The sequence below is a fragment of the Acanthaster planci genome, linkage group LG21 (genome assembly GCF_054643075.1).
Source record: "Acanthaster planci isolate LZ-2023a linkage group LG21, COTS_SCS, whole genome shotgun sequence".
In the NCBI taxonomy this organism is placed as follows: Eukaryota; Metazoa; Echinodermata; class Asteroidea; order Valvatida; family Acanthasteridae; genus Acanthaster; species Acanthaster planci.
In genome coordinates, this window is record NC_141797.1 from 11065815 (window position 1) to 11086158 (window position 20344).

At 40.8% G+C, this 20344-nt stretch overlaps 2 protein-coding genes across 3 annotated transcripts; both read left to right on the forward strand.

Moving 5' to 3' along the window:
• The first annotated feature begins 129 nt into the window (after positions 1-129).
• LOC110982959 (uncharacterized) lies at positions 130-5132 on the forward strand. 2 transcript variants are annotated; one of them, XM_087131414.1, is made up of 8 exons: positions 130-599; positions 1054-1236; positions 1672-1776; positions 2299-2413; positions 2839-2951; positions 3392-3631; positions 4168-4278; positions 4506-5132. In XM_087131414.1, exons 1-7 carry the CDS (start codon positions 383-385, stop codon positions 4257-4259), a joined length of 1065 nt encoding a protein of 354 aa, XP_086987540.1. In that variant the 5' UTR covers positions 130-382; the 3' UTR covers positions 4260-4278; positions 4506-5132. The 2 variants fall into 2 exon arrangements, with proteins under 2 accessions (XP_086987540.1, XP_022097467.2); XM_022241775.2 differs by having other exon boundaries at positions 131-599; positions 4168-5132.
• A 2798-nt stretch (positions 5133-7930) lies between these two features.
• On the forward strand, positions 7931-17360 carry LOC110983021 (hyalin-like). Its single transcript, XM_022241877.2, has 13 exons — positions 7931-8273; positions 8466-8582; positions 9631-9900; positions 10750-11019; positions 11250-11519; positions 11684-11956; positions 12157-12426; positions 12663-12932; positions 13134-13406; positions 13555-13827; positions 14544-14752; positions 15250-15315; positions 15453-17360. Exons 1-13 carry the CDS (start codon positions 8015-8017, stop codon positions 15495-15497), a joined length of 2865 nt encoding a protein of 954 aa, XP_022097569.2. The 5' UTR covers positions 7931-8014; the 3' UTR covers positions 15498-17360.
• The last annotated feature ends 2984 nt before the right edge of the window (positions 17361-20344 follow it).

Genomic DNA, 20344 nt, shown 5'->3' on the forward strand with positions numbered 1-20344 from the left:
CGGAAAAGTTCGACGGATGTAGGCCCACGTGCATCAACTATACGGTCTGATGAGGAAACCAGGCTCTGTCGCTATAATGATATATTGAACTGTTGGTGATCAAGGGTTGTTTAACCAACAAGTTCAGAAACTAATTTCCGGAAGCTTCATATATACAGGAGTGACCTACGGCTGTGAAAAGGCACATGTCCTGGAGAAATGCAATTCAAACACAGACCTAGTGATTTGGTATACTATTGAAAGCTACTCAACACGGAGCGGTGTAAAACATAAACATCACCGCACTTAAGGATGAAATAGTTTCCACACCACTTAAAATTGAGTGTCACAGCAACTCATAAGCCACATCTTCGCATGAAACCAGAAGACTGAAGACTCAGATATGGGTTTGACCATTGCAACGATTTGCATTCTTATCGTTAGTGCACAGCAAGTCATTGCTGATGAGCCATCTCCGGTGGTCTCCGATGGTTCTTGCAACCAGGAGTACTGTCATAATCACCCACAGCAGACCAAGGTATCAGCTGTCCTTCAGGTTTCCTCGGCTGATATCGAGGCGAAGCAGGAGACATCGTTCACTGTGAAGTCGGCATGTGAAGGTACACTTTTCAAAAGTTACGCTTTATTTAGTTCGATAGTCTGTTTGCTTCAATGTGTCTTTGAATATTTTGCAAAGGCTGGTTTTGATTCACTTATTTGAAGGCTTTCGATACTTATTTGAAGTTCATTTCCAGACTAATAAAGTCCCGGATTAAAAGTAAGTTCTGATTGTAGCAGAAAGCCTTGGATCAGCGCGAAGGATTGAAGAGGGCATGACACTAACATTGTTGTAAACAAAACAGGAAATATTGTGTAAGTTAGTCTTAATTTCATAGAGACGAATCGTGCTGTTTCCCGAAACAAATTACATCAGTATAGACCCATTTATCACTAATACCAGTAGGGCCTACATGTACTTATTAATTTGTAAATGATACACATTACCGACGGTAAAAGTATGGTCGGCGTAAAAGCGGCAGGTCACAGTGAATTTATCTCTGTTCACTTCCACAGCTAAACCCGTTTTCAACACCACGCAGACGTGTTGTAACAATAGGAACCAATGCAACACGACTGACATCGTCAAAGAGTTGAAATCTCTTCAGCAAACCGTGAACGAACTAAAAACCGTTGTAGCTGAGCTGTCCAACAAGGCGCCATGCCCTGTCAACAAGACTGATGTTACCCCAGATGAAGGTAAATTATTTTGAATTTTTAACATTGAAACTTTGTCATCAAGCTGCTTCGCAAGTGGCTAAAGGCGTGATTACCCCATTCACATGTTTCTTCAGTACATAAAGACAGTGGGAGGTTATTCGTCTAGGTGATTGGCCATCTTTGATGTCGGGCTGAATTGGGTATATGTGGCTGCACTTTTGTCTCTTTTTTCCGTTGATCCGTTGTTTCCGTTCCAGAGATGGCATTGCACCAAACATGCAGCGTAAAAGAGGTTAGTGAGTAATTTATGACGTCAGAGCAGATTAGCTGTGCAGTTTGTCATATATATGTCGTGCACTTACTCGGGTACTCTGTTAATAATAATTAGCACAATAAATTTGATTCTCTTGTTTTCAATTCTCTCATTGGCGTTGAGTGTCGGATTAAAGTCTAGTCAATGAAGTCAATTTTCAGCTTCTCCAGCGTATCCTGTTGTCAACAAAGATGGCGCTCGTTGGAGGTTATTTTGGTGGTACACTGACACTACTTGGCCTGATACAGTCACCGATGTTCTGCAAGGTAAAGTCAACTTCGAATCCAATAACTGTTGGATTTGCTAACAAGAATAATTTAAGTGCAGTCTGGATTCTTGTTGCTAAATTCAAGGATAATAGTAAATTTATCCAGCCATCCGTACATGCCCTCCGTATAGGCATCTTCACACAGGTGTTGTTATCGCTCCCTTGGGTGCATATGTTTTCTGCAGGATTTTGTTAATCGCTGTAACTCGAACCGCGTATACGTAATGAACTCAACCATAAGAAAAAGAGGCGAACTTACTGCATGAATACAGAAATGTATTTGATTCACCCTTACTTCCTGTCAATGACGACCTTGGATGCTCTCCTTTGATGATTTATCGTACGGTGATACCAAGTCTACGTTTGTTGGACGCTTTTGAAGAGTTGTACCCAGTACACGTGTAAATTTATATGCAAAATCAAGAAAATGTCGAAGGGTCATGGCACTCAGTCTGAAGAAAACATTTCCTGGAGTCCCTGTTTGCATGATAGGCCTATAACTGTTTATTCCTTATCACAGACAAATATGGCGACTGTGAAGTAGCCGCTGCGTATTGTTTTGGTCGGCTACCGGAAGAATTGGAAGAATCCAAGGCAGAGATGCTTGGTACAGATTCCGCTGAAAATGTGTACAGGTAAGCAATCAATTTTACAGACTAAAAGCGCCTTTCCATATGTGCGTGTTTGGTGTGAGTTACGATTCACTTTTCACCATTAACATAGCACACATGTGCTTTGTGTTTGGCTGTCAAAATCGCTCCTAGGCTGACACACAACGCTTGGCGCTCAGTGTCGACGCGCATATGGACAGGTGCCTGAAAGCAAGCAGTCGTACAGCTTCAGACACAAGTTAGTAAAAGAAGGGGAAATGAAAGGAAAAAGGAACGTACACTTGCAAGTTGAGTGTCTCAACATTAATAGTGTCAAAACTATAAGAATAACAGAACATATTTCGTTTCATTGGACTATACAACTTTTGATGCACTTTATTCTGAGAATTTGAGGGCACCGCCCGCCACGTTTTATTGCTTAACTTTTTGGTTTTGGTATTTTTTTTAAGGTGGGCGTTCGATCCCAGTAATGACGTAGCTCACGCGGTATGGGAAGCATTCCACGATCATCGAGAAGGCAAAGTCACACAAGGAAATGTTTGGAACCCAGTAATTGTCAGTGGCAAGTATAGGCCCTACATTTTTATCAGATTAAAATAAGGTACATGCAGATTCTCTGGGTGATTGACAAATTGAAAAAATACTAAAGCGGCAATATAAACAGACGCGGAAATCTTCTGTATTTAGAAATGTGTTTCCACTCTAAGCGCCTTTCTACGGCGTGGGTTCGTCTGTCCGGTCGCTAAGTCTGGAGTTCCAATTCTCTCCAATGAGACATGCACTATGATGGAGATACTCTCATTGGTACTTAATACGGGCGTTTCACAATAGTGTGCCTCCAAGAGTTTGCAACGAGTTAGCCAATCACAACGCGCGAAATCTGTCGACCCTGTCCAAACACGCACTTGGTTGACAGATTTCGAGCAGTGTGATTAGCCGCACCGTTGCAAACTCTTGAAGGCGCACTGTTGTGAAACGCCCGTATTGGAAATGCATTTTCAGGGACAGCGCCTGGTGCTGCACAAGACTCTTTCCAGTATCGCGAGGAGCATGGAGTTAAGTCTCTTCAGATCGATGACGACAATTGTGATTGTTTGACGTCATTGAGCCTAGGCCATGGTATGTGTGGTACAGGCTATAGCACGTCGTATGGTCCAGAGAACGTGTTTGGAGTGGATTTGTTGTATGATAGTTACTGCCAGATACCTTCACCTACCAACAGCTTGTACCTGTACTTCAGAGGTATGTGCATCCTTCGGTTACGATCAGCTATGGTGTTTATGATTAACATGGGCGACTCACAATAGTGCACCTCCAAGAGTTTGCAACGCGTTGGCCAATCACAACGCTTGAAATTTGTCGACCATTTCCAAACGCACATTGGGTCGAAATATTTTGTGCATTGTGATTGGGGGGGGGGGTTGCTCTTTGAAAAATGTTTTGGTGAATCTTTTGATTTATTATTTTCTTTTGAAATGAAGTAAATATCAACAGTTTTGGAACTCATCGCTTTTATAGCTGTCATTATGGCCTCAGCGGCTCGATGCCATCTGTAGAGAATGAGCTAGTTCCGTATTTCGAAAAGCCAAGTCTTTCGGGAACAAAGTACGCGCGTATGGCTTCGCTGATATGACAGACTATCGCGCGCGCGTACTGTGCCTGATTAGCTTTATACTGGACATGCGCTGTTGAATACCGAACTGGCTCATAAATCTTTTCAAAATTAGTTAAACTGTTTTGAGAGTTACTTAAAGCATCATTACTGTTTGTTTATGCAGATGATGATGAGTGTGCTGCCGTCAATTGTCCCAGTGGATATCGATGCGTCGATGGTATCAACTCTGCCACCTGTGTCGTTGAGACTGAATGAATGCCCTTCAACGTTGAAGGTGTGCGTGATTTTATATTTGTATTACCTAACAGTGGCTCTAGACACGGACGCACTTTTCGATATTAAGTGAATTCCAGTTGTAATGGTTTGCTTGTCAAAAAAGTGGTTAAGTTGAAAATCTTGTTTGAAAAGTAGAACATTACATGTGTATATGAAACGCTTTGAGATGATACTTACTCATCAGCATTTTAAATGCCTTTTTATTCTCCTCTGGCATTTGTTAAGACTGCATACTCAGTGTTCTCCTGGAACCGACCGAGAAAGCTAACCAATCTTTAGACAAAGCCTTGGACAACATAATTGACTGCAGTGTTCAAAATATACATCTGTGATGGGACATTTTCCCGTCGCAAAATACACAAAGTTATCAGCACTTCTGAGGAGGGGACGCGCTGACGTACCGGTAATTATTTTTTTATATAAGTAATACATTTAGATGTGCATAGTTGTAGTGCGTTGTGTAGTTTCTAATTTGAGGTGATAAAATATCTACGATTATAGGAGTCGATATGGAGAAGGTTGTAATCAGTAATAAAATGAGTACTTGTAACTACTGTTATTGGTTCTAGCTAGATTATCAGTATAGTAAGACATACAGAAAAAGTGCCTCAGTACTTTTATTCACTATTAAAAGGAGGTTTGGTATGATGCCACTGATTCAACAAGAAGACACGCAAAGTAAAAACTGGACTCTTAATGTAATTTCTTCGCTGCTTAGTTCGTCACGCTTACATGGACTATAAGTTGATCTCAGAGTTAATCTCGGTGCGCATGCGCCTCATAGGAGTGTAGAATAATAAGGGCTTGTATTTTAAGCGTGGTCTATTAAATAAACGGATTTATTTTATGTCATCCATATATTCGATCTGTTTTATTGGTAGGTTTTGAGTAGGCTTTTGCGCTTTTTTGCCCATGTGAGAGGTAAGAACTGAAGCAGTTTCACGACGGTATCAAAGCTTCTAGGGCCTGCCTGCACTAAATAGTTGATACACTCATTTCTAAACCTGCAGATATCTTAAATCTACACTGTAATTGACCTTAATGTTATTGGCGTGGATAAAATCTTTCAACATAAATGGTTGGCCTTACTCCAAACAGTCGTTTGTTCGTACATCCCTCCCCTTTTCAATATGTCGGGGAGAATTCGGTAGACTTGAAGAAAGAAAAAAGTACAGAATGCCTCATCCAACACTGTCCTTCGTATATACGCACGGCTGATATCTTTCAAATATTAATTTATTCTGCTTTATAGCCTTTACCTGTAAACAACCTGTATATAATCTTTAAAATGGCTGGAATATTTCTTTCACAGCCAAGGTAATTGCACAATATGGTGCTCTGCTACAAAAGTTGGCGCGAGCCCATTTGCTAGGACGGTCCACTCACAGTTATAGGGATCATCCATTCTTTCGTCAATTTCAGGAGCACAAAAACTGTCACAGTGATTGGGAAGGGTTGCCATGTTCGCTTCTCAATAAAGGTTTTCAATAACTGTTTTCCTCTTCTTTTTTCGATCTACACGCTGAGGAAAGCCGCGGGGTATTCTTCGTGCTTTGGTGACAGTGCCTTGAAAATGTGCAATATCTTGTCGCCTGTGTGTGTGCATTCTTAGTTAATGGCTGTGTTGGGGCCTTGATTGCTGAACGACTTATTTTAGACGCCATTATTGTGGTGGCACCGCACTCATACGCATATTCGTCAGCTTGACGAGCGCGTGCATTGGGCAAATCATGACACCCTATTGGCCCAAGAGACATGTAACGCGCGCGTACTACCACCTGTCCATGAGCATTTACCACCGCGGTAATGGCTTTTAATTCGGCTTCTTAAATTACACGATAGACGCAATGGCTCAGAAAGGATGACTTTGTGGATATTTTTTAAAGTGTCAACCAGCGCCTGTATAATGATGTGGAATTTTTGGTTTTGGGTTGTGGGGGTCCGGGAATGACCTTATTTTCCATCCAGCGGTCAACAAGTTTTTGTGGAGAATGTCCCTCAAAAATTGTATAATAAAGAGCAAAAGCATCGTGATGTCCTTGGTACGGCCCACCGATATCCTCCACAATTTTATGTCCCGCATGAATGCCAGTGTAAAATATTGTTTCAAAAAGACCTTGTATATCTGAAGGAGCTAACGGTAATAAGCAGAGTCGTATCACCAGATACGCCCGCCTGCATAACACCCTTTGCCGTCCCAGTGTGTTGAAGTCTTGATGCGTCCGTGCCGATTGGCTTCAACTACGACTGATTTCCACTGATTCATCGGTCATATCTTGGTATTAGGTAAGTCACAGCGCTTATTCAATCTCCCGCGCCTGTCACGTAGACTTCGTGCATCTTAACTGCTTGTTTTGGTATAATTTATTTATCTTTAAAAGCAATTTATGAGAAATACTTTTACCAGTTTTATCCTACTAAAGTCCAGTTCATACTAAAGACAAAGTTGATAGCGACACGAAAGATTTGCAACAAAATTTCGTTCAAGTTGAAAATGTGCTGACTTCAATTTGCAAAGTTGCCGAGCGAATTTTTTATCTGACGTCACAAATGTGTCTGTGTTCTATTTGGTGCCAAGTATGGTCGGCCTTTACTTTGAACACTATTGCGCCAGACAGAATCTGATCTTCAGAATCATGTTTGACCAAATGAAATTCTGTAATAATTTGTTCAAACAACAGTTAAATCAGGATTGAAAAACGTCTGTGGGGGGGGGGCACAAATATGACTTGCACATAAGCTGTGTACTTTTCAAAATTTCAAATGTAAGAGGAGGCCGATTTCTTTTGGCGATTGGCACCTGTCCCAATGGTCCTGTAGTTAAGCCCCTGCGGTAAAGCAGTATCAGAAAGCTTAACTGTGACTTGCAATTCGATGGCGACAGACTTTGCGTGTCTTGCTGTAGGTTCAGAATCTTGTTCAACGTCAAAGTCAGTGACGTGTGTGATTTTATTTAACCTTTTTGTTACAGAATTCTCTGTCAGATACAACTTTTCAAAATGCATCATTATGGAGTTGTTATCATCGTTTTCTGCTTTTTTTCCGCCGTTCAATGTCAGGGTAAGATGGAACGCATAGTTGTTGTTTTAATTACGAATGTCCATTAAGCGGGTCACTCCGTGTTTTTAGAGTCACTCAGTCAATGAAACGGTATAGTTACATTTTAATTGAATCTGATACGAATATTTCTGGAGTTTAATGTATTGATGGGAAGTCAAAGCACCAAAGGAGTCATCAGCCCAAGTTGGTTTTACAATTTTGAATTTATTTCAATCTAAATCCAAGCATTTGTTTTCTTTGTTTTGTTTTTAACATTTTGGAGGGGTTGCGGGATAATCATTTTATGTTGTTTACTTGAAATGGAATCATGAATTCGAAATATCTCTAAGGAATCTGTCCATTCCAAGCAATTCCAAATTGCAGGTTAAAACACAGAACAAAATTACATGTACCGAGTAAGACACATGAATAAAACTTTTGAAAACTCATATTGGAAAATCACTCCAAAGAAAAAAATGCATTTAGATCCAACTGCTGTTTTACCAAAGGCTCAGCATCTGTTGACCCTCTTGCAACTCAACAGTCCACCGGTCTTTTTAGTCAGCTGATTCAGCTTGATGTCTGTCAACTTGAATCTAACAGAGACAGAGCAAAACATTGTCCAGGTCCCAGACGGTGAGGGCGTTGCGGTAACCTCACCCTCTTATCCAAGTGACTATCCTAACAACGTCAACATGACCTGGATCATCCAGTGTGTAGATGGCCAGATTGTTCGACTCACGTTCTCTAGCTTTGAAACTGAGAGAGATCAAGACTATTTGTTAGCTGGTGATGGCAACGATATTACCACAGGCCAATTTTTCGTTTGGCACGGAAGTAAATCCCCACCTAATCTGATCTCCTCTGGAAGTGAAATGTGGATAAGATTCACGTCAGACTTTGAGGAGACTTCCAGCGGGTTTTTGCTGCTGGCTATATGCCTTCCATCTACAGGTAGGCCAATAAGTGACGATGAGAAAACGTTTTTCACTATAACCTGAATCAAACAATCGCTTCTTTCAATCTGATTCTTCTCTCCAAAATATCAACATTCAAAAGTCAAAATGGAAGTATGGTGTTATGTTGATGTTGCCCGTTGTTTCTGAATTTTCCAGTCTCAACTAAACATGTCCTTCTTCGTTTCAGAAATTCTGACTTGTGGAGAGAATGAGTTTAATTGTGGACACTCTGTTTGCCTTGTGGATATGTGGCAGTGTGATGGTTTGACGGACTGCTTGGATGGGAGTGATGAAGAAAACTGCGGTAAAGATAAAGTTGACAACTTGAAAAATGTTTGGATTTTTTTCAATTTGCCTTTTTCCAGAGCTGTTTAAAACATCTACTGTCATTGAATAAGCTATAATATACATGTACTAAACTTGGCTATTTCCAGAAACGCAAATTGCATTTATTTTAACCCAAAGAGAGGAGGTGGAATTCATCCCTGCCCCTTTTTTTCCTGTATCGCCGCTTTACTATTTTCATTCACCAATCCTTTGGAATTTTTTGGCATAGGCCTGATATCCCGAAGGCGGTCATATTGACTTTGAGTCTTGTCCAAACCCCATTTTTGCCGAGACATGTCGATCATACCCAAGAGTCTCCTCTCTAATGCGCACGTGGACTGACTTGTTGCGGCCTTAAACTTCATTTGAATTGATTAAAACCTCTATTCTGATGATGGGTGTCTTTATACAAATGCAAAGTTTCGGAAATTGATTTAAGGAATGCTACAGTTTAGTGGGGGGGGGGGCAGAATCCCCTTGGCTGTGAGATGGCCCAATACAGCCTGGCTCTTTTAGGGTTAAGCTTGTGAGAATGCTTGAGTGAGGGCAATCTACCAGTTGTAAGCACTGTGCATTTATAGTTTCACCCCACACACTCTTCCAATGTCAAAGATAATATAAAAATACCGTCGCTAAGACAATTAGTCAGAAATTGAAGAGGATATGAAGTTCCAGTACTGACCCCGTCATCGTGTTAGCATAATCTGCGTTTGTCTACAGGTACATAAAAGGCTCAATATCAACCACGTCTATAGGGCATCCAACCCTAACAAATTGTTGAACGAACTGCTTTTATATTGTGAAACATGAGTTGTAATGAAATAAGAAACTTAAGATTTTGCCGCATGAAACAAACTGGTTTGGTGATAACCGAAGGGTACTTGAGCTGAGGCAGCATCGGAATCTGTTGTCTAGAGCTAGGTCTGGAAGCCCGTTTCCGACACGGCCTGATGATCTCTTCTACACTCCTATAACCAGGGTACCACAGTTGTTGATGACAGTTATATTTTTCATGAAATTTCCAGACAGTGAAGCTCCAACCGTTACCTGCCCCAACACAGTGATGATTGGTACCGACACTGGCAGATCATTTGCTACCGTGACGTGGACACCTATACCAACAGCTACTGATAACACAGACATACTAACCTCGAGCGACATTAGCTGTCTAGACAGTAGAGGCAATGTTGTGGTGTCTGGTGGAACAAATGAATTAGGTACAACGACAGTTACATGCCACGCAACTGATGCAGCTACGAATACAGGTTCTTGCGAGTTCAGCATCACAGTTGTCGGTCAGTATACAGTAGTTTTTGTCGTCACTGAGGTTCCACCTAGTGGAAAGTCAACAACACTTAGTGTCTTGTTAAAGTTGAGGCGCGTTTTACCGAACAAGTTGATATTGAAAAAGTCAACAACACTTAGTGTCTTGTTAGAATTGAGGCGCGTTTTACCAAACAAGTTGATATTGAAAATATCTGATGCTGCCAACTTACAAAATGTAATTTCCCAATGAGATTTTCTCAGAATCTGAATCCTACTGAGGCAAGGATCCATTTTTATTCAAAATTGCATTCTTTTGGAAGCAAAAGCAATAACAACACGCCTCACTCCTGATCAACCGGTACATGATTAATAGCTTCTGGAAATGATCATTGGCAAAAGTGGATGAATCTTTTTGCATTTGCCGATGCCAAATGTGCAATGGCCGGATGTTATCTGTCCAATCTCGATATCTAGAGCTTCATACTGGCTAGGAATGCTGTTTATGATATGTGTATCAGCCTGAAATTGTTGATACTTTCGAGCGATATCCTGTGTAAGGATATCGACGAACGTAACTTTATAGCACTTGAATAATTAATTGTGCATATTTTTCTAAACTCCAAAGGAAAGTTTGATATCTGACAGGATAAAACGATACATTTTACGCACGCAAGTAGTGAAAAACATGGGTAAATTTGTCCAGGTCGGCAAAAAGCTGTTAGATGTCGCTAATACGAAGACTAACGGTTCAAGGCATTTTGCATTGAAATAATAACATGCATCCTTTTCGTTTGGACAGGAAATCCACGATATCAAAAACAAAAATAGTATGTGAATGCGCTAGATTTTTGATAATTATGTTTGAATGCTGTTTAAAGATAATGAATCTCCCGCGGTGACCTGTCCCAGCACTGTGACCACGGGTACCAATATGGGCAGGTCGTTTGCTACTGTGACATGGACACCAACGCCAATAGCTACTGACAACGTAGATACATTCATCTCAAGCGACATAAGCTGTATAGACAACGCAGGCAATGTTGTGATGTCTGGTGAAATGTATGGACTAGGTACAACAGCGGTTACTTGCAGCGCTACTGATGCTGCTGCCAATACTGGATCGTGTCAGTTTATCATTGAAGTTTCAGGTACGACAACTTGTATTTAAATTTCTCCTTCATATACAACAAATTCACCTAAAACTTTCTTCGTATCCATAAACGTTTGGTCAAGGTCAGGGGACAGCCATACAGCCTGTCCTCACTAATTTGTACTGCTTGGAATTACACCTTTTTTGGCAAACTGTGCCAAATGTTGTGAAAGGGGAACAAATCAACATTCAATATATCTGTTTCAAGTCTCAACGCTCATTTTGCAGATTTGGAACCTCCATATGTGGCCTGTCCCAACCCACTGACCATGACCAGTGGCATCGGCAGGGCAGATGCCGCTGTGACATGGACACCATTGCCATCGTCAACAGATAACGTTGATCAGTTAACTTCAACCGACATACTGTGCGTCAGCAGCGCAGGTTTTGTCGTGGTGTCAGGAGGCATGTTTGGAGTTGGGATTACGACAGTCATATGCAGTGCAACCGATGCTGCCATGAATACTGGCTCATGTCAATTCATCATTGAAGTCGTTGGTGAGTTACTACACTGAGATTTAATTCTTGAACAAGAATGCACAATCAATAATGTTAGCTGTTTTCCTAGCTCCTGTTTTTTTCTATTAATTTTTATTGGAACTATGGGTGGATTAATCTGCAGGTGACGTGACGTTGTTCTTTCTTACTCAATGTAATTGTAGACAGAGAAGCCCCTGAAATTACTTGTCCTGATGAAATCACCTCAAAGAGCACCGACATTGGAAGAATCAACGCAGCTGTGACATGGACATCGATGCCATCAGCCACTGACAATGTTGACGTGTTTACTTCAAGAGACATTCTGTGTTTAAATGAAGCAGGCTCTGCTGTGGTATCGGGTGGAGTGTATGACTTAGGAATAACAACAGTAACATGCACGGCAACTGATGTTGCCCTGAATACAGATTCCTGCCAATTTACCATTGAAGTGATTGGTAATTAGTGTACTAATTCCAAAGTATTATATTTGCTAGTAGAGGATCCGTATTACGATAAATTCAAGTTGTGAAGTGTCACATGGAGCAGAATACCCATGGTGTCAGGCATTTTACACTGAAAACATCCCCGCTTTTCTTTTCGAGAAGAAACGCCTTGTCAACAATGTATCTCCTGTTTGTTTTCACAAAATCTGCAGACAGAGAGGCTCCTGTGGTTAGCTGCCCCAACACGGTGACCTTGGGTACCGACACTGGCAGGTCGTTTGCTACTGTGACATGGACACCAATGCTATCAGCTACTGATAACGTTGACATACTGACCTTAAGCGACGCGCACTGTGCAGATAGTGCAGGCAGCGTGGTGGTGTCTGGTGGAATGTATGAATTGGGTACAACGACAGTGACGTGCAGTGTCACTGATGCCGCCACAAATTCGGGATCGTGTCAATTCGCCATTGAAGTTGTCGGTTGGTATCAAAACGAAATCCAAATATGACTTCTCTTTTAACTACCCCCTTGCAAAATGAACAGTCGTCGTATTATTTTTTTCAGTGTCAAACCTTTCACTTTTTAATGAGGGGTAGGTGTGGCCATGGGGTCCCTCTCATTTTATGCTCATACTGTCCGGACATCTCTGAAATCCTCTCAAATTGATAAAAGTGAAAATTTTGATAATTTTCAAATCTGAATGCTCATTTTGCAGATTTGGAGCCTCCTTTTATGGCCTGTTCCAACCCAGTGCCCATTGCTACTGACATTGGCAGGCCAGACACTGCCGTTACTTGGACACAATTGCCATCAGCTACTGATAACGTTGACACGATGACGTCAAGTGACATACGCTGTACAAACGACGCAGGCTTTGCCATGGTGTCTGGTGGAATATACGGAGTTGGAACAACGACAGTGACATGTAGTGCATCCGATGCTTCCATGAATACTGGATCATGTCAATTTATTATCGAAGTTGTAGGTTAGTGCTTAACTATTGAGTCGCATAACAAATCGTTACATTTCCAAAGTATACAAATTCCTGCAGGTTTTATGTTTTCCGACTGAAAACAATTTGGGCTCTGTGTCACAAATCGAGAAATAGACAGGAGCATGGACGTAACTAACATAAGACTAAATGTCTGCCGCGTACATGTGTTAATTTCTCTTCCTTGAATTACAGACAGAGAATCTCCCCAAATTTCCTGTCCCAACGCAGTCACATCAGAAAGCACCGACATTGGAAGGGCGGATGCTGCTGTGTCATGGACATCGATGCCATCAGCCACGGACAATGTTGACGTGTTTACTCCAAGAGATATTTTATGTTTAAATGAAGCAGGCTCTGCTGTGATATCTGGTGGAGTGTATGAGTTAGGCATAACAATAGTAACATGCACGGCAACTGATGCTGCCCTGAATACAGATTCCTGCCAATTTACCGTTGAAGTGATTGGTAATTATTCACCAGATACGAAAATATTATAACGATTGTCTAATATTTTCTTATCAGAATTCTTTTTTTCTCAAGTGTCATCACATTGTTTGAGGTAGTCTGCATGCAGAAATCATTATGATTCGAAATGGTTTGTGTTCGTTTACAGACACGGAGGCTCCCGACATTTCTTGTCCCAATTCAGTCATATCTGTCATTGTGGACAGTGGACAATCAACGGTTGCTGTGTCGTGGATATCTATGCTGTCAGTCAGCGACAACGTCGATGGCCTGACTTTAAGTGACATTCTATGCGTCGGTAATGCAGGCAACATTGTTGTGTCTGGTGGCATGTATGGACTGGGCACAACGACGGTTACATGCAGTGTAACCGATGCTGCCCTGAACACAGGATCATGCCAATTTACCGTCGAAGTTACCGGTAAGTATTAATTATGCAAACTCAAATTAATGTTCAGGCAGCCCCTTGGCCAACTAAACTATCCGGTTCGTAAATGTGACGTCACTTCAGTTTAAACCACGCCCACTGAGTTTCATGAAATGATCGCTGTCAACGTGGACGTGCGCGTCAACGTTAACGCGCAACTTCAGCGATCGTCCAATAGGAGCTTGAAAATTGTGGCCCGTCCGCCTTTGTGGCGAAGTCACTTACGAACTAGATGAAAATTCCAGAGAGCTTAATGTATTTCTGCAACTTTCTGTTGCACGTAAATGTAAAGAGAATTTCAATAAGTAGGAAAAAGGGGACCGCCACATTCGAACAGAACCTGACTTCAATTTACCACGGACAGTTCAGACGGACAAGGACCACGGACGAGGCCGGAAATGCCCGAATATTACCAATACAATCCGAATGGTTTTTTTCTCCCTTTACTCATTTGGCTAGCAATTTTAACAATTTGTAACAATTTTTACAGGTTTGAGGAGCATGAAAGAAAAAGTGTTGACAGTAAACTGAATTTAATATGGACAGGATAAGTTCGGAATGGTTCGACTATTCCCGGAAATCTGGGGGAGTGTTGGTCACGTGGACATTGGGTAATACAGGTGTTGCTTCATCTGGTGCCACTGTGGTGGGCTATTTTTTTTCTTACCGAAAAGAGATAATTACCACAAATCGTTTTGAAAATCCGACAGAAAATAATAACAATGGAGCAATCATCGCCATTGCTGCGTCATCTGGTGTCATTGTGTTGGGCTGTCTTGTTGCCATAGCAAGCATCTGCGTTTGTCTAATGCGACGTGTGCCTGGCCATGGATTGTACGATGTACAGAACTCATTCTCTAACAAAAATGTCGAGTGGGAGGAGAGACCTGAAGGCTATCGTCGCTCAGCCAAACACGGTGTAAGCATTTCTTAGTTAGTCTCTGCTATTGAAACCTTGCCTGTGGTCAAAACGGAGATTGCCTTCTTTGTTACCTGGCTTTGTTTTGAAAGTCCGTTCGTCACCAGACTGGCAGAACTTCAGTTTTGTTTCCAGTTACACTGATTGCAGTCTAACTTTTTACCAATTTTGTTGCAAATAGTCGGTAGCACAAAACAATGATTTTTTAGAACGCATTAGACCGACACTAAAATCCTTTTGACCATACTTACTGATGTCAGTCTGTTTTACTCGACTTACTAAGGTGCAGTCTTTCTCCCAAGACTGACCGATGGTCATTCATTGTTTGCTGATTTATAATACCCTTCTGCAATTCGCCCAAAATATTTTTGAAATATCGAAATATAACATTTCACAATTTGAATTTTGTTTACAAAGCCACTTAATTTATTTTTGCAAAAAAATCTTGGAAATTGTTTTTCCATTACATCCATTTAAATGTCTTCACCTCTTACCAGATCCGATTTCATGGTCAGCAAAATGACATTTTCCCGAGACCTTACATCGTTCCTGGTCCGGAATTTGTAAGTTGAACTTTAATTTTAGTTAAATTTAAATGATAATCATGAGGACACGGTTCTGAATAAACAGATTTGGTAACCCAACCACAGCCTGCACTGAATTGTATCATGTGATCCGTTTTCAATCTTCTCTGTTTCAGGTACGAAGAACAGATGAAAACTTTAACGACGCTTTCTACTATTAGAGGTCTTCAGAAGACAGTATTCAATAGAATCAAACATTTTTCGAATATTAAGCCACTTCTCTTGTAGTCATGAGATCTTCAACTAATTTTGTATTCGATAAAGTATATTAAAACTTATCTTCGTAATTTTAAAACACCACTGAGGCTCTGAGGTAAAAGGTTTTCATTTGTTAGCGTGAAAGGTTTCATCAAACCAGCGGCATATGACACTTGCCTAATTAAAATGTCACAACTATGAATATTGAATTCAATAAAACTATTTAGGCATGGGTACGATCGGGGGGGGTATATTATACACCTATACCTGCTGTAAAAAGGCTGAACTCTTAGATAGCCGGGCTTGTCAGACATCTCACTGTGACAAAGCAAGGAGATGGAGAGCCCATAAAGAACTCACAGCTATCCCAGGGTCGATCTTTCTGAAACTTTACATGCGCAAATGATACTCATTATCATAAGGCCTACAGCATTGATGTTGTAACTCAGAAGAGGATATTTTTCTGTCGTTACGATCATTTGAAGTTCACACCTTCATTCCTGTTAGCTAGCTTGCATTTAACTATAAAAATCTGGCTGACCTGTCTCGATAAAATGGGCTTTCTGCGAGAACGGCATATTCGATTTTCACAAACTTGTTTCATAATGACAAGACATTACTACAAAAATTTCCTGAAAGCATTGTGCGTGAAAACATGTATTGTAGCAAACCATGTGTAGGAGAACGTGTCCAGGGGATGGAAATGGATTCCACCGTGGCTCTTTTTTCAGATTAAAGTTTTTATCAGACGTAATTTTGTGGCAGAAAGTTGTGAATTCTAACGTTTAAGGGTTAAATGGAAAAAAATGCGTGACTTATGTTCTACAGCTTTTTCAAATTTGTATCCATAATTGTTAATTTTTGTTTCATTGCTTTAGCCTAACTAACAATACATGTAGAATATGCGGAAATTTACGAACCTGAGAGTTAATTTTGAGTGTTATGGACAAAATGTGCGTAAAGTCACATTCAAAAGGAGAATTGTATGTCATTCGTAATGATTAAGCACGTTTTATCTGACGCTACTTTAGGGACAAGGAACTGGTTACGTGATGTAAGACAGGCAGTTCGTTTTTTGTAATCGGGGTTGTGCTGTTGTTTATATTATTCTTTATTTCGATAAACTGGTAGAGAATGTACCAATTGATAGTCCATCCATTCATTGATTGGTCGATCTCATCGATCAGTCGGGCGATTGATCACTCGATTGATCAGTCGGTCGAATAACCGATTGAGCAACTGATTGATCAATGTATGAGTTATTGATTGGACAATTGATTTGTTGAAGTAGTGACGACTAACTGGTTGATTGGTTAACTGATATTAAGTAAACATATGAAATATCAATGTAGTTGAATGTGTCTTACTGCTCACTTGAAAATACATTTAATTTAAGAATAGCATTTCACTTTACGCTTTAGCTTGTCTGATACCATTACCAACATACGGAAATTTCAATTTTGTTTTGAATGAACAACAGGTGAATTGAAAAAACTACCTGGGACAATCTAATTTAGTGCCACAGAAATAACAGTTTGATCACCTAATTGTAGTCTCGACATCACATTTTCTGAAAGACTTAATTTGGTAATTATGGATTTTTCAACTCTCATATAAAGCACGCCATTTCCTCTCTAATCCACATTATACATCAACATGATAAAGAACATTAAATCACTACTTCCAATTACTAAATTCAATTCCTTAAAACAAATCAAACACCTACGGCTCACTGAATATGAGAAAATTTGATAGCAAGTGTACAACGGCAAATATCAACAGGGCTCTAAACTCAATGATTGAACCACGGACCATGATTGAACAATCATCGCATTAACTCAGGGGCGGATCGAGACATTTTTTTCTGAGGAGGGGTCAGGCAGAAGATTTTACATCTTTTTCGTTGCGGACAAGCCGAAAAAAAGATGAAACATTACATGATAAAAATTGATTACAGTGGTATTGGGGCACTTACTTAGGTCAGATTTTCTAATCTCTACAACTGTTGTCTGTTTCAGCACGAAGAAAGGATGAAAACTTTATTTTTAGTATCAGAGCTTCATGGTTTTCAGGTTTGTTTCATATTGCAACCAAGTTAGTTGGTTAAGGTCGTGTTTTTTTAAACATTTTTTAAGATGAACTGGTAGAGAAAAGACCATCCATTGATCACTCCATCAGTTGATTAACCGATCCCTCAACTGGATTGACTGGTACTTGGTCAATCAATATAGACAGATCAATGAGCGACCGAGTGGCGTAATTGAGCTATTGCTTCACAAATAAAGATCCATATTAAATAACCAGATACATCAAATCCAATAGTGCAATTTATGACTATAGTGCAACTTACCTAACTGCTCTCTTGAATAATTACACTGAGTTTATAAATACAGCATTTTTCAACACTTGGCCAAAAAAGGTCTCCAGTTTCTGGTCACATGTTCATATGGGGTACGGTGAGTATTATGTACAAAAAAGGAGTTCCTTTGGGCCCCCATACATTTAATCAGGCCCTATTATTCAGATGACATACTTTTTGTTACATCTGGCGACCAAACAACCTCGTTCCTATGGATACGATCTTGCCGCGCCATGTTGGTTCCCACCATGAAGCTTGTGCGATCTAACCTCTGGTATTGTATAATTTAAATATCCTACTATATTTATGAAGATATTTAAATTGTGCCTTTTGTCAGTGTGTTTACGGTAGCACTACACCAAAATTAATACGCGCCCATAGAAAACAGTTCAAAATCAGACCGAAATAGCGCCACCTGTCGACTCCCGGGAAGAGGTTTGCCTCCGGTTTCTCACTGGAAATTCAAGATTATGGTCAGAAGCTGACTTTTCGTTTCAATTTTATTGGGGTTAGCTACGCAATCCTTTTTATTCGCCTTTCCGCGAAGCTACCCCCAAATAGTAGTAACAGAAACTATGTGCTCAGGAGCCTCTATCTAAAATAGGCCCACAGGTCGGGGCTTTTTGTGAAAGAACTTACCCCGAACTTGAAACTACCAGTCCCAAATTCGCGATCAATAGAAATATCTCCATGATCCCTCCTGATTATGACATGTCTTATTGTAAAAACCCTTGGAATCACAAAAGATTGATGAGCTCGTGCGAAGAGATCCAACGATTTGGTGGAATGCACCATTATGTCCTGCGTACATCCACAAGCTGAAAACGCTTTTAAGTAGTAAACAGTGAGGGGGGCAGTCCGACATGGAACGTAACGGTACAAGCGCATGCGTGTACATCATATCTCGGGTAAAGAATGAGAAAAACCGCATTGCCGCACAATTTTTGGAGCCAGCCCCTGACCAGACACTGGAGATTTTTTTGGCCTTCTCACGCAATTTCTTTAAAACCACCAAAGTAGGAACAGTCATTAATGGGTTAAACATTATTACATTTAGAGGGAAATAATATAATGCGAAAACTAACTATGCACATCATAACATAAATCGAAATTTCCACATTTTAATTAGCATTTTCCGAGAGAGTTGATAAAGCTCGCCTCAGTAGGGCCTATCGTAAATCCATGAACTGAAGTTAGGCCCTCATTTTATTTTAGGGTACCGCACTGGCTGAATGCCAAATGGGCACTAATGCCATACGTAAGGGCACTAACCCTAACCCTCCTCAATCCTTCACCTGTTGGAGGACTGAGGAGTGTTAGGGTGAATGTCATCAGCGTACCTGAAAGTTCTGTGCATTAATGCCATTCCGAAAGTTTTTGAGAGTGTAAAAGAGTGAATAATCCACTCTTACGATTACTGCGAAAGGCCCAGTAACCACTTTCGAAATTCGTCACTCATTGTCTACCCATGACCACAGATACGAACGGTGATTCGGCAACCGTCCCCTTACGTGCAGCACGAGGTATATCGATATTGCATTCAGGCCCAAGAAAAAGTAGGATACGCATTATAGGCTACTTGAACATGTCCGTGATTAGTGCCGAACCAGCAGCCGAGTGTTAAAGGCTTTGGCCCACTGCAGCCGTTCTTTTCTCGGCATTTTGCCAAACTGGCCAGAGGCCTGTCAACTAAGTGATTTGGGACTTAACAACGCTACTAGTCCCGGCAGTGTACGTCGTACTATTCGGATCGCGTGCTGCACGTGGCACTAAAGTGCAGATGCTACATTGCGGTGTTGGTTAAAATACTGCCACGACCATACAATTGTCCCGTGTGTATGAAAAACACAGAGCTCTCGATATACCGTTTACGTGTGCGTACACGTTGATGAGCACTTCGTTTTAGACCAACATTATTGTATGGAACATCAAAATGCTTGGCTTGGGCTGTCCGGGTCCAGTCCACTAATTCAAGCCCCATTGAAAACAGTGTAAAATCAGCACCGTTCAGGGCCCAATAGCATGCACGCCAACATTCCTGAGATTTCTGAAACACAAATGAAATTCTTGTCTGGTCACTTATCTTTCAATTTCTTTTCAATTTTTTGTGGGTTAACCAATTACATTTTTAATTATTCCCACAAAACAAAATCACCCCCCAAAAAGTGATTTTTCCGAAGTCTGATTGCAGCCATTTTTCAAGTGGCAACCCTCAACTTCCTGGGGCACTTAGGACCATTTTTCAACCGTAGTTTTTAACCCTTCTGCCCTCATATGAAAGCTCAAAGACCCAGGGAGTTGATCCTGGCAACGATTTACACAATCTCACCATTTTGGGGGCCAAAAAATCTCCTTTTTGAAAAGATACTGTGGGGGGGCACGTTTAATGCTAATGAGCTGGACAAAAATTCTCACTTGAATTAGTGGTCTGCACCCTTATACTAAGTCGTT